Source organism: Mustela lutreola, chromosome 4, assembly GCF_030435805.1.
Source record: "Mustela lutreola isolate mMusLut2 chromosome 4, mMusLut2.pri, whole genome shotgun sequence".
Classification (NCBI taxonomy): Eukaryota; Metazoa; Chordata; class Mammalia; order Carnivora; family Mustelidae; genus Mustela; species Mustela lutreola.
In genome coordinates, this window is record NC_081293.1 from 186,647,914 (window position 1) to 186,670,266 (window position 22,353).

Sequence of the window (22,353 nt, forward strand, 5' to 3'; positions counted from 1 at the left end):
GCTATCTCAAGAATTCTATTCTGGTGCTGCCCCTGAGTGAACTTGGAAATGGAACTCTGTATCTGACTAAAAGGTTTAGGGGCCCCCTATGCATCACTGTTTGAAGAGCAATTATAGAAAGAATAGGGCAAAATTGCTTATTAAGTATTTTGCACCCCCAAAGGAACAGAGTATTGTGTGCTTGGCTAAATAGGGCGGGTAACAATGGGAGGGACGTCAGGCAGGGAGAAAAGAAGAAAAGAAGGTGTCTGTCAGATAGACTGGGGCTCTTCTAGCTTCAGGGATTAGGCAAGGAGAATAAGATTTAGACCAGTTAAAGGTAGGGAGGATAGGAAGCAACTATCTTAGTGGAACAGATGCAAGGGACTGTGTCCCTGACCTGACAGCACTGATTTCATCTCTAAGACAGATTCCAGCAAAACCTGCATCCCACTAAGAAGATTAATTTTCTTCCTCTTATCAGATTGTGATGTTTAAAGAATATTCCCAATCACTGCCCAATGGTCTGTCCTCCCGATGAGAACTTGGAGCTGTGACAATAAGCACAATTATCCCTTTGATTAGAGTCAGGCCATCACCGAATGTTCCCGAAGAAACTGGGTAAGGGTACTAGTTGGAGGACCAGAGGGGAATCTGAACTTCTTACTCCTCTTCACTCTGAGAGTGACTGAATTTGTGGAAGGGGGCAGTTTCAGGATTATCTTCTTGGCATGGTGGCTCAGAATTTTAGACTATCTAAAAAAGTCAATTTTTAAAGTACTATTAGGTATTTCGGATATCCCTAAATAACTTGCTACTTGTACAAACTTCCTTAAGCACGTATCGTATAGAGTGATGCTAAACTGAGTACTGAGTACATTCAATTATTCGGGGAGCCTTTCTGGTTATGTAATGGTGACAAGCAGACACTTATCTGCTCATGTACAAAGGTGGAAGAAAATAAGCTTGGAGTCCTTAAAAAGCCTCTTTCCTTTGAGGCTAACATTTTCATTATATCTTTAAATACTCATTCTTTTCATATAAAAACAAAAAAGTGAAATCTGGAGGAAGCAGCAAATTCTATTCCTCTTGTTTCCAGAACACTTTCTGCATCTATCCATTACAGCTCTTAGCAGCGAGAACTCTAAAAATTGATTTGTGGACTAGTTCCCCTTTGAATGTAAGCTCTTCAAAGGCAATAGTAATTTCTTGTTGAGTTTCACATCTTTAGTGCCTAGGTGTGTGGGAGTGTTTACATATATATATATATATATGTATATATATATATATATATACAAGATTCACAGTTCCTACCTAGAAGGTGCTCGATATTTATTTGCTCAATAATACATGAAAGACAAACTGAATGACTCAACCTGTTTCTTAGAATCCCAATGAAAAAATGATCAGACCAGATACATTATAGTTCTTGATACATTATATTTTTGATAACAAAATCTCTTAGAGACTACAGATCATATACCTCCATCATCATACAACTCCATTAGCCCTGCTTAGCTGATCAGCTAACAGAAACTTGTCTAGACACAGATGTCTGGAAGGAATGTTTGCCTTCGGGTGGTTCTCCACACTCTTCCCCCTGGTCTCAGTACTGTGGCAAGGTATTCTGTTTTTAACCTGTGTGACCTTTATCTTAGTTCTTTCAGATTCAGGATTTGGAGACACTAAGAAAAAGTGCATCTCTTTCGGTCAGTTTTGGGGGTTTCACATAAAACAAAACAAAACAAAAAGAACTAAAAAAGATTATTCTTTTTCAGAAACTAAATACCTCTCAGTTCCTTTACTTGTTTTCCCTTAACCCATCTGACTCAGGTTACGTCTGTCCTTCTCAAAAAACAACGTGTTAAGAACACACTAGAGTTTTTAGTCAGTGCTTTTAATTTTTAATCTCCTAGATCTTGAAGTTGAGAAAAGTCTGCCTTAGGACTGCGATTCTGTTTGCTAAAATTTCAGCTAATTCCTCCCTTACAAATCTTCTGCCAGAATGAAATACGGCCTTGTCACTAATTTTGGTGGTATAATTAATGATGAGAGCAAATGTGTTTCCAGAATCATATTATTTTAAGTAGAACTTTCTTAAACACTGAAAACATTTTTGCACCTAAGGATAAATTCATTATGGCTCTAGCAGTAGCACTATAAGTCAACTACTTCTCATCAATTTATCTCAAAAGCGGTTCTTCAAGATTATTTTTTATTGTGTTCACAGGTTTTGAAGACCCTACATGTGCTGTACATCCTTCTTTGGAATGATGCTTTTTCCTAGAGGACCTGTGTGACTCTCTATACCTTCTTCATAAAATTATAGTGTTTCTAAATGGAGTTACAAAAGGTAACCAGTTCCAGTAGTAACAGAAATCTAATTCTATTTGTTCATTCCACCTCACTCTCCCTGAAGGAGAAGGGAGGGTGATGGATCTTACAAATAAAAGTTAAAAGGAGACAACTCTGAGGAGACCCCCTGGGGGGGGGGCTGGGTCATTTGGAGTTTGGAGGGAAAAGGGTCACCTTGAGCAGGTGCCGGCCAGGGCCCGTGGAGGAAGAATGAGACAGTAAAGCACTGCAGTTACATTCCTTTCTGTTTCCTGTATCTACTATTTTTAAAGTCAGTCTTTGCAGGATTTTGTCTCTTACCTGCCTATTTATTAACGAACCAATATTTTAACATTCTCAGTTAATCATTTCTTTGTTTTATGCACCTCGTCCATGATTTCTGTCTTTGTTATTCCTCTTCCCTCTTGTTTCTTTGTTTCCTACTCTGGAATTCCTTTTCCGGTTTATCAAACTGAATGCTTTATTTGTATGAATCCTTTTTCCTTTGATAAGTGAATTTAGAATCATCCTGTGAGTAAGACTTTAGTGGTTTTCTGCAGACTCTGATAGTTATTTTCGGTTCAAGAATTTAAAATTTCCCTTTTGATCTTTTTATATAGTGGGTTATTTAATATTGTGAACATGATGTTAAACTTGGACTTTCCCTATCTCCAAGCTGACTGGGGCTTTAAAGCTAAAAGCAGCAGATGCCGGTTGTACCTAAAATATTACCATAATTCTTCAGGCCTTTTTTTCCACACTTATTTTTCATATTCCTGCCAGGAATATTAAGCAAAGTTGAAACTTCACATACACCCTGCAGCACAGGACCCACGCAGCAGGGGATTCTCTGAATTTTTTAAATCATAAAATATTAGAAATTGCTATCAAAATGGAGAAATAAGTTATGGATTATTAATGATGCAATATTCTATACCAATTAGAGTTAATGAAAAACTACATATTTCGGGGTGCCTGGGTGGCTCAGTGAGTTAAAACCTCTGCCTTCGGCTCAGGTCATGATCCCAGGATCCTGGGATCCAGCCCCGCATCGGGCTTTCTGCTCAGTGGGGAGCCTGCTTCCTCTTCTCTCTCTCTGCCTGCCTCTCTGCCTACTTGTTATCTCTCTGTCAAATAAATAAATAAAATCTTTAAAAGAACCCAAAAAACAAAACTACATATATCAATATGAATACATTTAAAAAAAAAAAGACCATTGAATAAAATGGCAAGTCTGAAAAGTATATACATTATTCAGTACAGGTAATGAAAAACAGAGAATACAAACAAAAAGTCCATAAAACGATATATATTTGTATGTTACTGTATGTTGTTTACGGACAGAAAGAAAGACCTAATGAGAATAATAACATAAAACAACATAATATATCAGGGTGTTTGGCACATGAGTGCCCTTCGTTAAATTTTTTAGTTTTCATTTAGGGTCCACTTAGTCACCATACATGTAAAATTAACTTCAATGTACGACACAGGGATGCAACACGTCCATAAAGACCAGGTGCTCATCACAAGTGCCCTCCCTCAGCCCCAACACCTGTCTCACCCACCCTTCCACCCACCTCCCTTCTGGTAGCCATTGGTTTGTTCTCTATAGTTAGGAAGTCTGTTTCTGGGTGTTTGCCTCTTTTCAAAATTTGTTTAAACTTAAGTTCAAGTTAACTAACAGGTAGGGTATTTTTAGTTTCAGACGTAGAATTCAGTGATTCACTGGTCGCAAGTAACCCCCAGTGCTCATTCCATCGCGTGCCCTCCTTAATGCCATCCCCCAGTGACCCCATCCCCCTCCCACCTCCCCTCCAGCAGCCCTCAGTTTGTTCCCTACAGTTAAGAGTCTCTTATGGTTTATCTCCCTCTCTGTTTTCCCCTTATTTTATTTTTCCTTCCTTCCCCTCTGTGCATCTGTTTTGTTTCTTAAATTCCACATATGAGTGAAATCGTATTTTTTGTCTTCCTCTGACTCATTCTGCTTAGCACAATATCCTCCAGTTCCATCCACATCGTTGCAAAGGGAAGGATTTCCTTCTTTTTGATGGTTGAGTACTATTCCATTGTCTATGTCTATATGCACACCACATCTTCTTTATCCATTCATCTGTCAATAGACATCTGGGCTCTTTCCATATTTTGGTCATTGTGGACATTGCTGCTGTACATCCTGGCATGCATGTGTTCCTTTGATTCACTATGTTTGTATCCTTTGGATAAATACTGAGTAGGGCAATGGCTGGCTCATAGGATATCTCTGCTTTTTAACTTTTTCAGGGAACTCTATACTACTTGCCTCTTCCCCACCCCCTTGCTCATATGTGTTATTTAAGAAACAAAACAAATGACCTTATTTTGATTGAGGCAAATGTAATATATACTTAAAAAGTTTTTTAAATAAATGTTTACCTTTTAAAAAATTTCAATCTCTTTTTAAAGATTCTTCAGATACTTTACAAATGCTAAAAGAAATAGAAGCCAATGTAAACCTTCCTTGGGCCACGGGGCTGTGGGCATCCTGCCTTTGCACCAGCCCTTCAGGAAGATCATGCATATGGTCAGAAAAAGCATGAAGTCAAAGGTCAAGCCAACCTGACTCAAACCACAGTTCCCACTCTTGCTGTCTTGCGTCATCCAAGATGAATATTTTAAGCTCAGTAAGTTTAAAAGTTAAACTGAGGAAGCCTCAGTTAAGCAATGGCAATGGCACGATTTAAAAGTCATTAGAAGAATTAAAGACGATTCAGCTCTGGCACAAAGCAAGTAGGAGACATTCTATCAATACGAACTATTACTAACATGGTATGTAATATCTGTGTGTTATATGATTGAATTATTCCATGACTGCAATTATACCTCTTTGAAGGAAACAAAGAGATGTTCTTTCGAAGGAATCAATGGGTATAGCAATAATAATAAAACAATTAAAGAATTAATGGGCAAATTGGGGTAGGATACAGTACTTACTTATTTTCAGTGATTTAAAACAACTATTTTATTATGCTCCTGTATTCTGTGAGTCAGGGACTCAGGCAGACCCTGGGGGAATGACTTGTCTCTGTTCCACGATGTGCAGGGATTCAGCTAGACAGACTCAAAGGCTAGGGGTGAGCGTTTGAGTGTTATTTGGCAGGAATAAAATTTAAAAAGTTATTCGCTCTAGTGCACGTAAGAGCTAAGGTGGTATAAATGAGCAAGACAACTGATGGCTGCAAGTAAAGATCAATAAAAAATTAAGAGAAATCTCTGAAAGGATAATATAACCTGAATGAAAAATAAGAGTTGATTTTTACAGAGAGTTTTAAGAACCTGGCTATTACAGAAAGTAGTATGTTTATTTGTGATTTGGGAAGAATATTTACTACCTTGGAAACAGTCACTTCATATATCATGATATACACTTTAATATACTCCACGTAGAACACCAGGGAACAGGAAACCAGAGTGAGATCACTCTCTTTAGAAATAGCTTGTGTGTAAGAACAACTACAATACTCATCGGGTTTGTCTAGGCATAATTTCTATGTCTGTGTCTAAACTCTAATTATCAAATAAATCTGCCCGCAGCTAGATGGTCACATTTTTAGCCATCAGTGGGGTGGCTGACTCATCGTGGTTCACAAGCATCAGTTCTATATAAAAAAAGAAATGGAAAAATACCCTGAATTGTAAGCAATCAAAATGTGATCAAGATCTAACTTGGTTTGATTAAAAAGGAAAATTGACAGTAATTAACTTTTTCCTTTCTACTCTTCACACAACAAAATAAGAGATAGTACAGAGAAGCAATTAAACGAAATCGCCTTTTGCCCCTGGCAAACCTTCCTACCAATGAACCTTCCCACCAATGAAATATTTAACTCCAGATCTCTCACTTTCCCCCCTTCATCATTCCAAAATTGCTGTGGTCTTTCCTTTAGAAACAAGGATTCTTTGGTTAACCCTAGATTTCTAAGACTCTTAATCTTTTATTTTATAAAAATTGTAAGACTGTACAGTAACAAGGCCATCATCCCTATTCAATTAGGACCTTGGATAGGATTGGAAATGAGCCTATATCATGAATTGCAACAAATCTGCACAGCCTCTGAGATGGGCTGAAAGAGTGTATCCATGACCACTGACCTCACCTAGTATATGCTCTTGCAGGGAAATATCACAGGGAGAAAAGAGTCCCCAGACATAAATGTTTTAACACAGTCACAAAAACTCCCGACCTTCACCCTCCTTTCTGGCTAGGGTCAGACCTCAGAAGAAAACACACCCACCCTATTCCCACCTAGATACAAACGTTGCATCATTTACCCAGAGACCCTGGGTCACAGAAGCGGCTCCACTTCGGCCAACAAAACCATCTGACTGTACTACAGGCCTGGAGACCCATGAAACAGAATTGGAACAGCAAGCAGAAATGTTTCCACAAATGAAAAAACCCCGTCCCTTCCAAAGTCTTCATGATCTTTCTCATGTGTGTCTTTGCCATGTGGCAAACACAGGGACAGCTAGGAAACCCCGGATTCCAGTAAAGCAAACACTGGGGAGGTTCAAAGTATTTCTAGATACCCAAAATGCAAAGTGAGTCTCCATCAGGAGCTCAGGGCTGGGAAAAGTGAGCCAAGGGAATAAGATGGGGAAGCACAGGAGACAGTGGGAGCACCACTGAATACAGACCACCCCCCGCCCCCCTGTGAGGTACTGGGCAGTCCTCTCTCGGGGATCCCAGGGGCCAGGGGTGCACAGGGAAGGGACAGAGAGCGCTCTTACTGTAGCACGCGAGAGTGGCTGAAATCTCTCAAATCTGAGTCGTCATACTCTGGAGTTGCGGTTCCCAGCCCGCTGTCGCTCAGCATGCGCTTCCGTAGCGCGGGGTTCCACCAGTCGGACATTCTGGGAGAAAGCAGGGCACCGGGCATTTAGACGTTCAAAGCCAGCACGGGACTTCCTCTGCTCTATCTCAAGATGACTCTTGTGAGATGGGCAACTAATCTTTACTGGGTATTTCCTAGAGTCGTATTCCCACTTATTCTTTAATTTTCTCAAGTATCATGAACTGTTTGTGTGCTTCTGCCCTCTACAGATGAGAAAACTGCCTTTCAAGATGAAGTAATTTTAGGGGCGCCTGGGGGGGGGGCTCAGTCCCTTAAGCATCTGCCTTGGGCTCGGGTCATGATCTCAGGGTTCTGGGATTAAGCCTGGCATTGGGCATCGGGAATCGGCTTCTCAGCATCACTCTCTGTATGTGCATGCTCTCTCAAATAAGTAAATAAAATCTTTAAAAAAAGATTAAGTAATTGCAAATGTGCTGTAAAGAAGAAGTAATGGAACCTGATATAGAAATGGAAATGAGGACATAACAAAGCCCATCCTTTTTTACTGCTTCCCTGTCCTTGTTCATTTCCAGGAGGGGCAACTGATCAGAAATAAGAAAGGGACTGACTGAAGTTCTAATGGATTTTCAAGCTACTTTGGGCTACTTCAGTTTTGGAGCTAGGGCTAACAGAGGATTAACCCAGGACAAAGCCATTTCTTTTGGCCTTTAATTGATACAGAGAGAGGGCAAAGAGTGTGGCAGAACGGGTTTCCTCTTGACCAGATCAAAGACAGCAGCCAAGTTCAGGCTGGGCAAGGGGACAGCGAGACTCTAATGCCCGCTGCTCCTACGGGAGGACCCAGCATCTCACGTGCTTTCCCCACAGTGGAGAGGCTGGATTTGCAGACATGGACCGTGAAGATGGGCTTTTCCACCACCTTCTGGGACACCCAGGGATACGTATCTGAGATTACTAGCTCTGGCCTCCTCAATGCAGCCGTATACCTGCCTCATCCTGCCACTTCTGTCTTCTTGTGACTTGATACGTATAACTGAAATCAGCTGGCAGAGTGAGAAATATTCAGAGATGGCAGCAATGGCCAAATAAATTAGTGCCGAAGAGTAAAGAGGCATAAGGTTACCTCAAATGAACATGTCTACATATACATATAGACAAACATATACATGTGTGTGTGTCTGTGTATACAATTCGCAAATGCTATTTGAATGCGTGTGTGTGTGCACTTTCCAGGGAAATCCTTATTCTATTTGACCTTCATATACCAGTAAGACATCAAAGTTCATCAGACTTTACAAGGGCAGAAATTTTCATTTTTTTAAATTTCTGCCCTGTTGTTTCCCAAGAGCTTAGACTAGTAGCTGGCGCCTAAAAAGTTCTCTAAATAAATATTTTGGAATTGCTGAAATAACCTAGAAAGCCTAATAATATTCTGGTGGTTCAATGTAGTGATTAAATGCATGGGCTTTAGCATAACACCTGGGAGGGACCAGATGTCAATTCTGCCGTTCATTTTCTGTGCAAGACGGGCAGAGCTGAAGACCCCTCTGAGCCTCAGCGCTGGTACGTGTGGATTTAGGGTAATACTGGTACCAGAGGTGCAGGGGCACTGCGACAGGAAAGCGATGACGACGATTGCTTGGTAGACTGAGTGAGCGTCTACCAAGTGCCAAGAACAATCCTAATACCTCACATGTATCAATTTATTTAATTTTCAAACAATTCTCTGTGTCGGCTTCATTTCCATTCTACAGAGCAGGAAATAAGCACAGAGCACTTCTGATGATTCGGTCCCTATGAAGGGGTGGTAGGAATATAAGAAAGGCATTTGGAACCGTATGTGGCTCATAATAAGTGCTTGATATGTCATAGTTATTATAATGCCATCTATGTCTCAGGCTGCCTGGACATAGCAAAAAAGGAGGAGGAAGTGGGGAAGGGGAAAAGGAAGAATCAAAAACCACCTGTGCCCATTTTCCTTTGGATAACACAAGCACTGTAGCCACATATGCACCAATGCAAACACTAGTACTTGAGAGTTTGGTAAGAAGTGTGGCTGTGGCGGAGAAAGAAGGCTCAGCCACGGTACAAATCTTGGTGGGAAAGAGTAATTCTCTGCAGCCATTCAAAAGACAAAACCAGTTATCCTACACGCGAATGAAACACAGCAAGAAAACCTGTATGTTAAGATAGCTCCATGTCCCTGGAAATGTCAAGGGAAAAGCCCCGTCAGACACGGCTGTCGCCCTGCGGTCAGCTTCCCTACCGCGTCACCAAAGAAAGGCTCGCTCACCCCGAGGCCTGCTCCACGACCAGGTCGGGCATTCCTGGAGGTGTCCCCGCCTGCTGTGACAACACCATATCTGGGTCCAGAATAAAAATCTCGTCTTGGGAAATCTCCATCACAAAGTGCAAATGTTCCTAAGGAAGAAAAAGAAGTCTGTCAGAGGACTGATAGGATTCTGAAGTCTATCATCTGATCAGGGACAAAACAAAGCATCCTTGGTCCCGAGGGGTAATGAAAGTCTATGACATATCAAACAACCACGGTGTGTTTTCAGAGGCCCAGCCATGGCCATCCATCCCTGAAGCGAGCTGGCAGCAAGAGGCTGGTGAGGGGAAGAGGTGAATCCCTCTTGGTTTGGGATCCCTGCTTGACCGGGATCTCATCAGATATAACCAGAGATGGGCTTGCCTCTTCTTCCCAAATACTGTCAAAGAAGGAACACCCCACCCGCGGCTTGATCCAGCATGACTTGTGTGATTAAGCTGGACTTGGGACCCCCGCGATCCAGCCAGAGCTAAGTGCCATGATTAACAACTGGTTTTATCACTGGCTTCCATACTGTATTATTATTTCTTTTCCTTTCTCTGTTTTTGCAGGAGAATTTGGACAGCAGGAACACTTTTTATCATTGGGCAGAAGCATTTTTTTTTTCTTTCTCATTATGGAACTCCGGGAAGTGATGAGTTATAAGTAGCATAAATATGCACCTGGGCTGTCAAACTTGCTAACCAAAATAAACCTAAAAAGCCATAAAACGGAGCTAGGAAGTAGTAAAAGTGGCAGTGCGCAAGAAAATTTAGAGTGCAGGCTGGTGATAACATCTATAGGCCTACTTATTTTCTGGGCCTCAATTCCAAGGTCAAATCTTGAGTCCACAAATCACAAGATATGTGAAGACAAATAAAAAAACCTCATAATTTAGGCTATGAGTACCATTCTGGAACTGGTACATGTTTTAGGGTTTACACTAGAAAAATGTACAAGATTAGCTACGAATAAAGTCTATTGATTTGGCAATTTTTCACTTTTACAAATAGGCTCCAAAAGGCTTACCTGAGATCTGTCTATTCGGTAAAAGCGATCAGCAGAAGTTGCTAGGAAAAAAAAAAAAAGTATATGGCATTCAGAGTCCTGTGATCTGGCGCCCAATTTGCAACTTTCTCTCCTATTATGTCATTCAAAAACTTTACATTCAGTCCTGCTGGCCTACTGGCCAGTTTCTAAATTTAGAAAAACCCAGAACTTGCATGTCCCCTGCAGCAATGACCAAGTTTAGAAAGCCCTTCCCTATTACGTCTCCTGAACCAAATCTCACCCGTCTCTTAAGGACCAACTTAAATGCTTCCTCCTCTGAGAAACATTCTTCCGACCCATCCTTCCCTACTCCAGACAGAATTCATTGCTCCTACCTTTGCATATTCGCATTTTGTCTATACTTCTGGTAGACACTATCTTCATAAATAACCAGGAGACATTTTAAAGGTCTGTGTTTCTTTTACTCTTTTCTGTTTCCAGACATTACCATAGGACCTTAAACAGAGCCGGGACTCAATATGTATTTATTAAGTAAATAAAGCTGGGGGTGGGGGGGGGTAACCCATAGGTAGCTAGACTTCCCAAGGAAGTGATTCTCATTTTGAAAAAAAAAAAAAAAAAAAAAAAAAGCTTGAAGATACAGAGCCAAGGACCACATCTGGTATTGAAAGATTCATTTCACTTCAAAACTGAATCCCTAAGCCATGTCTAAAGAAAGCCAAAACTGTAAAAATAATTATTTAAGCATTCCTAAAAGGGCCTGGGCTGCATCTGTGGTTTGGGGAAGAAAATTGCAAACTTTGGGTTTGTAGACACTGTTTGATTATTCTTAATACTCGAAAGAATTATGTTCCTCCTCACTTAAATCTACCTAACAGACTCCAAATATTATAAATAGATTTCCTACAAAGTACATAGTCCTAAAGGGAGTAACTCAAAATGCAAACAATCATTCAAAAATCATAAATATTTAATGAGTAGCTTCTCTCCAAAGGAAATGAGCTGAGAAACAAGACAATCACAGTCCCTCCTCACTAAAAGCAACAGGGGAATAAAGTCTGTCTCAGAAGGATCTATTCTACTTTGGTTCTTTTTAACCATAAATGTGATCACCTTTTGAAGGTTTTTATATCTATAGACTATAATAATATCACACTTGTAATTTTATCTAAGAATGTATATAGGACAGACTATATAGAGAACAATTCATATAAATTTCTAAAACTTTTTCAAATATAAGTTGTTTCCCTGGGAATTCAGGAAAAAACAACAACACATGATTGTGTTTCTCATCACGAGGGAATAAAGGAGCTGGAGGAAAGTAGTGTAAATTATCTTCAGAGGTAGGCAAGGAGCTATTAATGAAAATCTCGGTCATGATTCACGTGGGTTAGATCTGACATAAACATGACTGTTCATCTTCACAGTACTGCGCCCACACTCACACATCCTGTCGCCCTCCTGCTCACATTTATGTCCTCTCAGATGCATCCCAGATCAACCAAAGCAATGGTTACACTGAAAACCACATGTCCACATACTAGGGAGTCACTACACCAGCAGTAGATAAGGAGATGTTTTGCAATATGGTAGAAAAACTGGATTAGGCAGCATCTAGGGAGTGGGAGGTGCTCGCAGTGAAAAATGAACTCTTGAACCAATCAGAAAATAACGGAAATCACCATCACACAGAGCTACATGAGGAGTTTCTACATAATCCCTTGGAAAACCAGGGTCCACTCCATTCCGTCTATCAGTGCCTTGCCCTGCTGTTTCCGCAATCCCCACCGCTCCATGAAATAGAGAAACACTCACCGTCTAGAAAGCACCACCGTGGTGAGAGTCTCTGAGCTGAGAGTGCCCTGGGGAAGGAGGTCTCGTGGTCCTGGAAAGAGACACATTACATCCTCCTGACTCCATCTGAATGACCGGAGGGATTTAACCTCAGTGTACTGTATCGACTACTTCTGCGAGCAAGCATCCCTTCCTAAACGGAGCACCGGTGAGAGGCCAAAACATATTTCTACTAGAAAGAGAGGCTTGTGCTTCAAATTACTTCACACAGAAACTTCTGAAACAACTCCCATGTAGAATTTCCAGGAAGTTTTCAACTCTTCTATTAAGTATGCATAAATGATATAAGTGGGGACATTTACTTGGTTTGGGAATTTCTTTGCTTTTGTGAAGCTGAGGAACTAGGGGCAGCTGGCTGTCATTTACACTTTGGTTCCCCACGTGGGTATGAGGGAGGCACTACACAAAATGGGGAGGAGTTGAGGCTCGTCTACTGGTTGACATGGACTCGTGGCGTCTAAGAAACACAAGAGGCCATCCATCTACATGGTCAAGTCCCCTTGACTAGCGTATCATCTGTTAAATAAGCAATTTGTCTCCATGAAAGCAAAGTATCAGCATCATATGTTGAGGCCACCCTTACCCAACCTTACCCACTGAACCTGACTCCAGAGCAGTGGACAAGGAGGAAGAATGTTCGGCCAGGCTGGCTGACGACAGAATCATCTGGCCAACATGGACTTAGCCATTGACATACTCATCTGCCTTTCTAGCTTCATCTCTAGCTTCCTAGCTTCGAAGAGGCCCCATCGTCCCTCCCTCTCACGTGTGATCTCAAGGCCATCTGCCAGCCTCCAGCTTCTCTCCTTCAGCCTTAGATAAAAAAAAAAAAAACAGTCTTTCCTGTTCAAAGCTGACCACTTCATCTAGTCTCCAGATTACCCTCTTCTTTTCTTTTTTCTTTTTCCTTCCTTCCTTCCTTTCCTTCTTGCTTTTAAATCTTTTTATATCTATGTTTTTGTATCTTTATTTCTGCATTCTTACCGAAATCTTCTCCCCTACCCAGAAATTCATTAATGTTTCTGCTTTCAATGGCTCCCTCCCTCTAAAACGAATTCTGCTCAGTTGATCCTGTAACATCTTCTGAAAATTAATTTCTCCTTCCTTGCCCTGACAAACTTTTGAAGCATGCCTTTAGTATCTCCTTCCTCCAGCCACCCCTTAGCCATTTTGGCCCGGCCTCTAGAAGCCTGGCTTCTGATGCTTCATTCTTCAAAAGCTGCCCTTTGGAAGGACTAGCATCCTTTCTGATTGAATACTAGTTCAACTGATTGAATACCAGTTCCCAACCTTCCCAGAAGTCTCTGAACCTTTAATTTCTTAGTGGAATTAAGGCCACATCACAGAAGAACAGACTAGGAACTGGGAGATTGAAAGCAGAAGGGATTATCTGTTTATAATTCCAAACTTTCAAAAGCTAAAAATCTCCCCTAAGAGAAACTCTGTCTATGATAATTAAAGAAATAAATAAACAAAAAGCACATTCTTGTTTACAACACAAGACTTGGAGCATTCTAGCCCTGGCTTATAATGAAATGGAAATCAATGACAGAAATAGGACTAATGAGGAGGGATGCTAGGTCTGTGGGGAAGGCAGTGGGAGTTTGACCCATATTAGGGATTTGAGATGTTCTAATACAGGGAAGATCCCTGGAGTGCAGCTGGGTGTGTACGAGAGGCGGACAGGGGGAGGAAACAGGAATAACATGGGACAAACAAGAAGAGAACCAATCAGCAGTTGCATGGACTTCTTTGGGGTTTTGTCCACACTCCCCGAAGCCTCACTTGCTCCTCCGGCAAACCTATGCTTAGATTAGTGGTACTCAAGGTGTGAACCGTGGGACCGCAGCATCAGCGGGGAACTTGTTAGGAATACAAATTTCCAAGTGTCACCCAAGTTTATAGAAACCCCGGGATAGAACTCAGTAATCTTTCAGGTGAAGGTGATGTATGCCAGAGGTTTAAAAGCATGGACTTAACAAAAGGGATCCATTTTATTATCAGAAACCTTGACTACATGGAATTTTTAAAATGAATGGATTCTGCAAATTAAATAATTGAGAGAGAAAAACCTGGTCTCAGGTCTGGCACCAAAATTTTATATTTACACGCATAGAATTGATAGAGCCATGGATAGACAGATAAACATATACCTCTATGGATGTATATGTAGCTGTGGACACAGATGTTTCTCTCTTTCCTAAACCAGCTTTGCCACTCAGCAGGGTGCACTACATAAAATCATGACATGTGCTCAGTACCTATTTATATCAAAATCACATTTAACATTTCGAGAAGTACACTTTGACATGTGATAAATTGTTTTAAGGAAACTTAAGGTTCTCACTGTATTTTTTATAAAACATGTAAAGTCACCAACATGTCAGTTTCGTGTCAAATGTAGTAAGTCAAGAAATTTAAATGCGATTTGAAATATTTCGTGCCAACTATGAAAGCTACTAAATAAAAATAGTAAACAGAAATGTGGCTGCCTTCTCTAGAAATAAAGATGGCGTAGACACCAAGGGCAGTTTCTGAAATTTGATGTCAAATGTGCTACAGAGAGCCCCACACAAAGAATCAAATTTTCCCAGGTAAAAATCGACTCTGAAAGCCCACAGAAATGTTTAATTTATCATTTTAAAAACAGAAAGATGAATAATGTTATTTCTGGAGTATTCAAATTAGAGAATATTGGATATTATTTCATCTCATTTAATAAAATGAAGATTGAAAAAAATAAATAAAACAGAGATTGATACACGTAACTAGCTTACCACAGGCAGACAAAATAATAGTGGCCTAACTGTATACATTTTAATGTATGAGTGTCCGTGTGTCACAAGAGTTTTATGCATGTGCCTATTTATCTTGTTTATTTTCTATTCATTTGTTTTCTCTACACCTTAATTCACAGGCGTTTGCTATAACTCAACTTCCTTAAAGAGGTTTTATTTAAAGAGAATGTTACCAGTTCACTCTGTGAAAACGCATTGTGGCCGCCAAAGAATAGAGATCTTTGAAACACTTCAAACAGATTTAAGTGGATCCTCAAGTAAGTTGGATGAGCCTTAGCTCCCTGAAATTTTATGCTAAATTCAGTGTGTCTACATGCAGGTGTGTATGTCACTGCTTTCCACAGCTTATCGAAGTGGTCTGGAATCCCAAGAAGCTCATGAGAAAAAATGTCATTAAAAAATAATCGAGAGCGCCTGGGTGGCTCAGTGGGTTAAGCCGCTGCCTTCGGCTCAGGTCATGATCTCAGGGTCCTGGGATCAAGTCCCACATCGGGCTCTCTGCTCGGCAGGGAGCCTGCTTCCTCCTCTCTCTCTCTCTCTGCTTGCCTCTCTGCCTACTTGTGATCTCTCTCTGTCAAATAAATAAATAAATAAAATATTAAAAAAAAAAAATCGAACACTTTCTTGGTCACCTGCAGATCAACCCGGAGTCTTAAGAGATAGTTCCAGGTGTGCAAGGAAGGTCCTAACTTCTCCAGTGTAGCTCCCTGAGCTAGGTTTGCATCCTCTCCCTCCTTTTATGGCGTTCCTTCAGCCTTGTTCATAAAAAATTGTCATTTCTTAAAAAGAGAATTATTAATATAATAAAATCCTGTGTTAAGAAGCATTTGAGGAGCACCTGGGTGGCTAAGTTCGTTAGACGTCTGTCTTTGGCTTAGATCATGATCTTGGGGTCCTGGGATCAAGCCCTGTGTTGGGCTTTCCACTTAGCAGGGAGTCTGTTTCTTCTTCTCCCTCTGCCCCTTGTGTGCACTCTCTCTCTCTCTCTCAAATAAATAAATAAATATATATTTTTTTAGAAAAGCATTTGAATTCTGAAGTAAAAATGCAGTTATTACCTACCCCAACCTGGGAAGGATTTATAATGCAATGCAATTAAACTACATATTTCAAAATTTTCAAAACCTCAATGAGATACCACATCACACCAGTCAGAATGGTTAAAATTAACAAGTCAGGAAATGACAGATGTTGGCGAGGCGAGGATGCGGAGAAAGGGGAGCCCTCCTACAGTGTTGGTGGGAATGCAAGCTGGTGCAGCCACTCTGAAAAGCTGTGGAGTTTCCTCAAAAAGTTGAAAATAGAGCTACCCTATGACCTAGGAATCACACTACTGGGTATTTACCCCAAAGATAACAGATGTAGTGATCCAAAGTGGCACATGCACTCTAATAATGGTTATAGCAACAATGTCCACAATAGCCAAACTATGGAAAGAACCTAGAGGTCCATCAACAGATGGATGGATAAAGAAGATGTGGTATATATAGATACACACACACACACCATGGAATATTATGCAGCCATCAAAAAATGAAATCTTGCCATGTGCAATGACATGGATGGAACTAGAGGGAATTATGCTGAGCGAAATAAGTCAGAGAAAGACAAGTATCATATGATCTCACTGATAGGAAGAATTTGAGAAATAAGACAGAGGGTTATAGGGGAAGGGAGGGAAAGATGAGACAAGATGAAACAGAGAGGGAGACAAACCATAAGAGACTCTTAATCTCAGGAAAGAAATTGAGGGCTGCTGGAGGGGAGAGGGATAGGAGGATTGAGGTGGCTGGGTGATAGACATTGGGGAAGCTATGTGCCATGGTGAGTGCTGTGTAGTGTGTAAGACTGTTGATACACAGACCTGCACCCCTGAAACAGGAAATACATTATGCCTTAATTAAAAAAAAAAAAAAAAAAAGAATGCCCTGTGGAAATCATGTGCGTTAGAATGTTTAGTGTTACCTAAGGCATCCCACTAGTGGGTGTTGTAGAATTTTTGAAGAAGACTGAAATAGAGGTAAAGGCATACATAGACTGGGCAAGTCAATAAACATGTCAGTTTTCTCCAGAAAAATTTACATATTAAAAAGATACATAAAAGCAGTTAAGTCTCAGCAAAATTCTCCCCTTGGATCCAATCTGGCCCACGCATATATACGCAGATGAAAGGATCTCACTTGCGTTAGGACCTAGAAGTTGAAGAGTACCTAAAATCAGTGTTAAAATGACGTTTCCATGCAGCAAATGGACAAAATGTAAAACATACCCACAAAATATACCAACAACCCATAAAATAAGACAGAAAAAAATCCAGCTAATCAGCACAGCTGGGTGCTAGGACAACGTCTAAAAGATCCAAGGGAGAACAGGAGGTAAAGAGCAGGCGAAGGAAGGAAAATCTGGTCATGGCTGAGGTTGTTGTATTTTTGATTGAGTTGAAAAACTGAGCCAAAAACTACTTTTAATGAGAAAGTCTGCTTTGGAAAACTGATTTTGCGTTTGAGTTCCAATACAAGTTTATTTGTGGACACTGAAATTTAATTTCATATAATTTATATGAATTGTAAAATATTCTTTTGGATTTTCTCAAGCATTTGAGCATCTGAAAACCATTCTTAGTGCACAGGCTGTGCAAAAGATAAACAGGCAGCAGACTAGATGTGACTTGAGGTATAGTTTTTTAGACCTGTGGTTTCAATCATTACAAGACTACTTGTTTTGTGATTATATTACATTCCGATTTCATAGAAATTGTATTCCCCAGCAGGCCCATTTTTTAAAAAGCTGATCTTGTGAATCATCATGTCATTGCTGTCCCATTAATGGTTGTGAGGTTTGATCATTTTTTAAGTAGAACTCGGGAAGAAGATACCCACAGCTAAGATCAGCCTTTATACTGAATCTGGTCCATATACTGCAAGGACTTTTTCACTTTTTCACATATACTACAAGGACTATTTAACCCTTTAGTATGAAACCCAAAAGACAGCAGTAGAGAATCACACTATAAATTCTTAACATCTAAAAGTTAAGTGGCGTAGTGGTGGGTTGGAAAACTCCTATTGTGGTAGGATGACATCAGACCAAGAAATGAGGTGACAAGAGTGTCTCTGTCCTGGAGGTATTTAGGAAAGGCAGCTCTATGGAGGAGAAGGAATAGTAGCACAAGGGATGGTATACGGTCCAGTTCAAGTAGAGTCTAGAGACAGCAGAATTCTGGTGGTCGAGAGCACCAGTTTGTGCCCAGGACAGTCCTGGGGCTTCACTACCTACTAACTGAGATTTGGGGCAAATTTCTTATCTATTCCGTACCTTGGATGCCTCGTTTATAAAATGGTGACCATGGTATCTACTATAAAAGGTTCTTTTGGGAAATAAATGGAAGGACATGTGGAATGTTTAACCCATGGGGCGGCACACGTAGATGTGCTGATGTCATTATGTTACACTAGTAAGGCTGGGGCAGCTGGAACTTCTTTTATTTTTATTTTTTTACCTAAAACAATTCTGACCTTTAAGTGCCTTTGGGGCTCATGGAACACAGGCCACACTTCAGACTTCATGATGCTACAGCAGCACAAAACTATTTTATCCTTAAACATCTTTGTGCTCGAAAACACAAAACAATGGGGACAGACTTGTATGGGCAGACACAAAAAAGAAATAACTCAAACGAAGGTCGAGCTCAGGTTTCGTGCTTGCCCCCAGCACCTCTTTTTTACCTTATCAGATGCTAGAGAGTTGCCTCAAATACAGGATATTGTTTTCAAGGCCAAGTGCCTTCTGTCACTGAAAGTAATATTTTTCAGAACACTGCACTTGACTTTTCTCTCCCCATTCAATAATATTCCCCATTCAATAGTAACTGTGCTCGACATTCACTTAGTTTCACCAAAATTGTTATCTTTTGTTTTTCTCTTTGTTATCTTTTTTAAATTGCTATCTTTTTTTTTTTTTTTTTAATTTCAATGGTCAGGTGTCACATTACTCTCACATTACTCTTATTCCTTTGACACAATTATATTCAGTCTTTTCAACTAGTATTGATGAGAGCTAAAGAAGTGCAAGGCATGTGAGGTGAGAGTCACAAAGGAGAATGAAGCATGGGCCATGTCTTCCGAGGGTGTCTACCGCACTAGGAACCACCGGGTGCCTTCCAGTTATCTCAGTTATCTTCTCCCCCCAGTTTGTGGAGTTGCTATGCATCTGATTTACCAGAGTTCAACATCTTTTTTTTTTTTTTCAAGAGATGGCTATTTTAATTATGATTTTATTTCCTAGCTATTGTCAAAGCCATTGATTTCAGGAGAAGGATCTTGAGTCAGCTGCCCACAGAACTGGAGCCTGGTAATGAAAACAGCAGAACATATTAATAGCTGGGAAAGCACACAGAAGGGTCAGCTCACATTTAAGAAGGTTCTTTCCTTTCAAATCTGAAATCTTTGGTCTGGGCCAGCGGTTTTCAGGCAGCCCCGACACTGATGGAGAGCTAAGACCTGTCGGTAGGTGCAATCCTGAATCATACAACCTACTTCCAACAAAGGCCAGTGGCCATCATGTCAACACAGCGGTAGGTTGTTGACTCTCGCTCTCCTTCATCCCTCCCTGCAACTTGAAGTCTTCCACCTACGGCTCCCACCCAGACTCATCTCCATTGTCCGGAACTAAAAGATATGAGACAATCATCTCGACAAGCTGTCAACTACTTGGAGAATAACAGTGGGTGACTGGTAAACCTTCCTTCCTTTCTTTCCTTCCTTTTACAGCATGCTCCTTTTTTACTTCTGAGAATTTTCCACAAATATAACTCTATTTCTGTATTCCTTGGTGGTTCTGTATTAAATAAAATTTAGACCACCAGTCTTTTTATGTTATTGCCTCTACTTAATGTTCTATGTTGGGAAAAATATCCCCTTGAAGCCTATGTATGGAAGAGATTACGATCAAAATTCACAGAACCTTCCCTCTTGGTTTTGGGGTCACCAGGCCACTACCACAGAGTTCATTTATGAATATTAGGCTGATATCTTATGTGGGAGGTTGATTTGAAGCCATATTCTTATGGCATATCCATTCTGTCACTAAGAAAGCCGTATAATCTAGCCCCATCTGCTCTCCTACAATCTATCCCCTCTTCTTTAGAACCTAAAAGTGAGCCATAAATGAAGAGCAGAGGCTTTGGGAATTTAAGTAAATTCACACAAGTACCCAGCCATTTAGTGGTAGAGTCACAATCCAAATGCAGTCTCCTTTACTTCAGAGGTTATGATCTTATATACTCTGTTTTATAGATTCTTGAGGAATTAGAATTAGTGGGGGGTTTTGAAGAATGGATGGAATTTGTGTAGGTCAAGTTGGACAGAAGTTGTCTTTTAACTCAGCTCACGCCAAAACATGAAGAAAGCAAAAGCCAGAATAATCTTAATGGTTATGAAAACCTTCTTTTGACTCTGGCATTCCAGGATTTTTCTTAGTTTCAGCTTTCATTAACCGTCCAACTAATCTTCCATACTTCTTATCAGAATTCACAACCTTTGGGTAAATCAAAAATTTTTCCTCTCCCAAGTTCTCCAGTCACACTGCTGGCACACTTTGCCCTCCCTTCATCCCATTTGCTTGAGAATCCCACAGGAATGCAGCCATCGATGAGAACAACAGTGAACCACAATTCAGAGTGAAGAAACTGAAACGAGATTCATATAAATTCTGATTAAATAAGTTTCAGATAACTTGGCTGTGTTGCATGGTTGTAATTCTCAACTCCATACAAGTGACATAGTTGTTTCACATGTGATGTGATCGTCACTGCTGTTACAGCTTCATTTTTGAATCTGTACAGCTAGGCTGACTACAACTTCGTTTAGAAAAACAATGGCAAAAGCTGTACATAACCTAAATGTCTATCCAGAGAGAAAGGGTTAAATAGATACCGTGGAGTAGAACAGTAGTTTTAAAAAACTGAGTTAGAGCTTCATTTATTAGCAAAATCTAATCTTCATAGTATACTACCGTTAAAAATAAGTTGTGATATAATAGAAGTATATATAGTGAGTGTGCAAAGAATGCAAATCCATTTTTATTAAAAAGAAAAAAACAAATGTGTATCCTTCTATGTCTATGTGTATAACTTTATATAGAAAGAAACTTTATATGCAGAAAGGTATCAAAAGGTACACACTAGAAAGATATCATCCTAAGGTCTACTCTGAGTGGGGAGTTAAAAACCAAAGAGAAGTCTAGAATTATACACGATTAGAAAATTAAGATAAGCCAGGATTATAAAACGCAGCAGCCTTCACAACACAAGTAGCAAATGAAAATCAAGAGAACCTTATATCAAAGGTTATATCAAACCTTATATCAAGAGGACCTTAATATCAAAGACAAATGCATATAAGGAAGGATTAAAATTGGAACAGGAATAAAGAGTCTTGAAAAAGATTTCTCTGTAACTTAGAGCCATGGCCCATAAATGTGTATAAAGAACTTTAACTAATGATGGCCACAGAGGTGACCAGGATTCTTCTACTTTCTACATCTTGTCTACCTACACCCCTTTTTCTCCTACTCAAAGAAAAGATAATCAAAGTATGAGTGATGGTGATGTCAGTAGAGAGGTCCTAGTGAATTTGAAATAATTTTGTTTTAAATAATTGGCATTGTTAAAATATTGTGGGTGATGTACCCCAATCAGGTAAACCGCTGACTGTCTCCTCACACCCGGCCTCAACACACAGGTTGAGTAGGTGACTATGGCATTAAGGAACCGTGGATTCAGGGCAGCGGGAGGGTCATGAACAGTGCAGTGCAGAGGAAGAATCAGACTGGGAAGTTGAAAAGGGGAAATGAGAAAAACAGAAGAGCCCCTCCCAGGAGGCTGAATACTGGCCCCGAGGGTAGACCTTAGCCTGGTGGGCCGGCTAGGGTGAACACAGCAACATGCACTTTACTAAGCAAGACTGGCCGAAAGTATGTCTGCTTTGTGAAGGCTGCACATTAAATTGAATATAAAGAGACTTAATTTCTGATAGAACCAAAAACGAGCTGAAAATATGCACCTTTCAAAAGTGATCTATGTAGACACTTAAGAAATGCACTTGTGTGAGTGGGGCTAGGTGGCTAGGGGAATTCACGTAAGTAACAGAGCTGTGCCACCAGCAAGGACACGGATGCTTCTGGTGCTAATTCAGGGCTTCGAGTCCCTTCACTCGACTCCGATTACATAATC

At 40.4% G+C, this 22,353-nt stretch overlaps 1 protein-coding gene across 4 annotated transcripts in view; it reads right to left on the minus strand.

The window, feature by feature from the left end:
- DGKI (diacylglycerol kinase iota) overlaps positions 1 to 22,353 on the minus strand; it is a 436,523-nt gene that overhangs the window by 67,724 nt on the left and 346,446 nt on the right. For all 4 annotated transcript variants that reach the window (XM_059171955.1, XM_059171954.1, XM_059171956.1 and 1 more), the window contains 4 exons: positions 12,286 to 12,355; positions 10,489 to 10,529; positions 9,442 to 9,569; positions 7,084 to 7,206 (listed from right to left, as the gene is read on the minus strand). In XM_059171955.1, the coding sequence (XP_059027938.1) occupies positions 7,084 to 7,206; positions 9,442 to 9,569; positions 10,489 to 10,529; positions 12,286 to 12,355 (362 nt within the window). The remainder of the gene's footprint in view (positions 1 to 7,083; positions 7,207 to 9,441; positions 9,570 to 10,488; positions 10,530 to 12,285; positions 12,356 to 22,353) is intronic.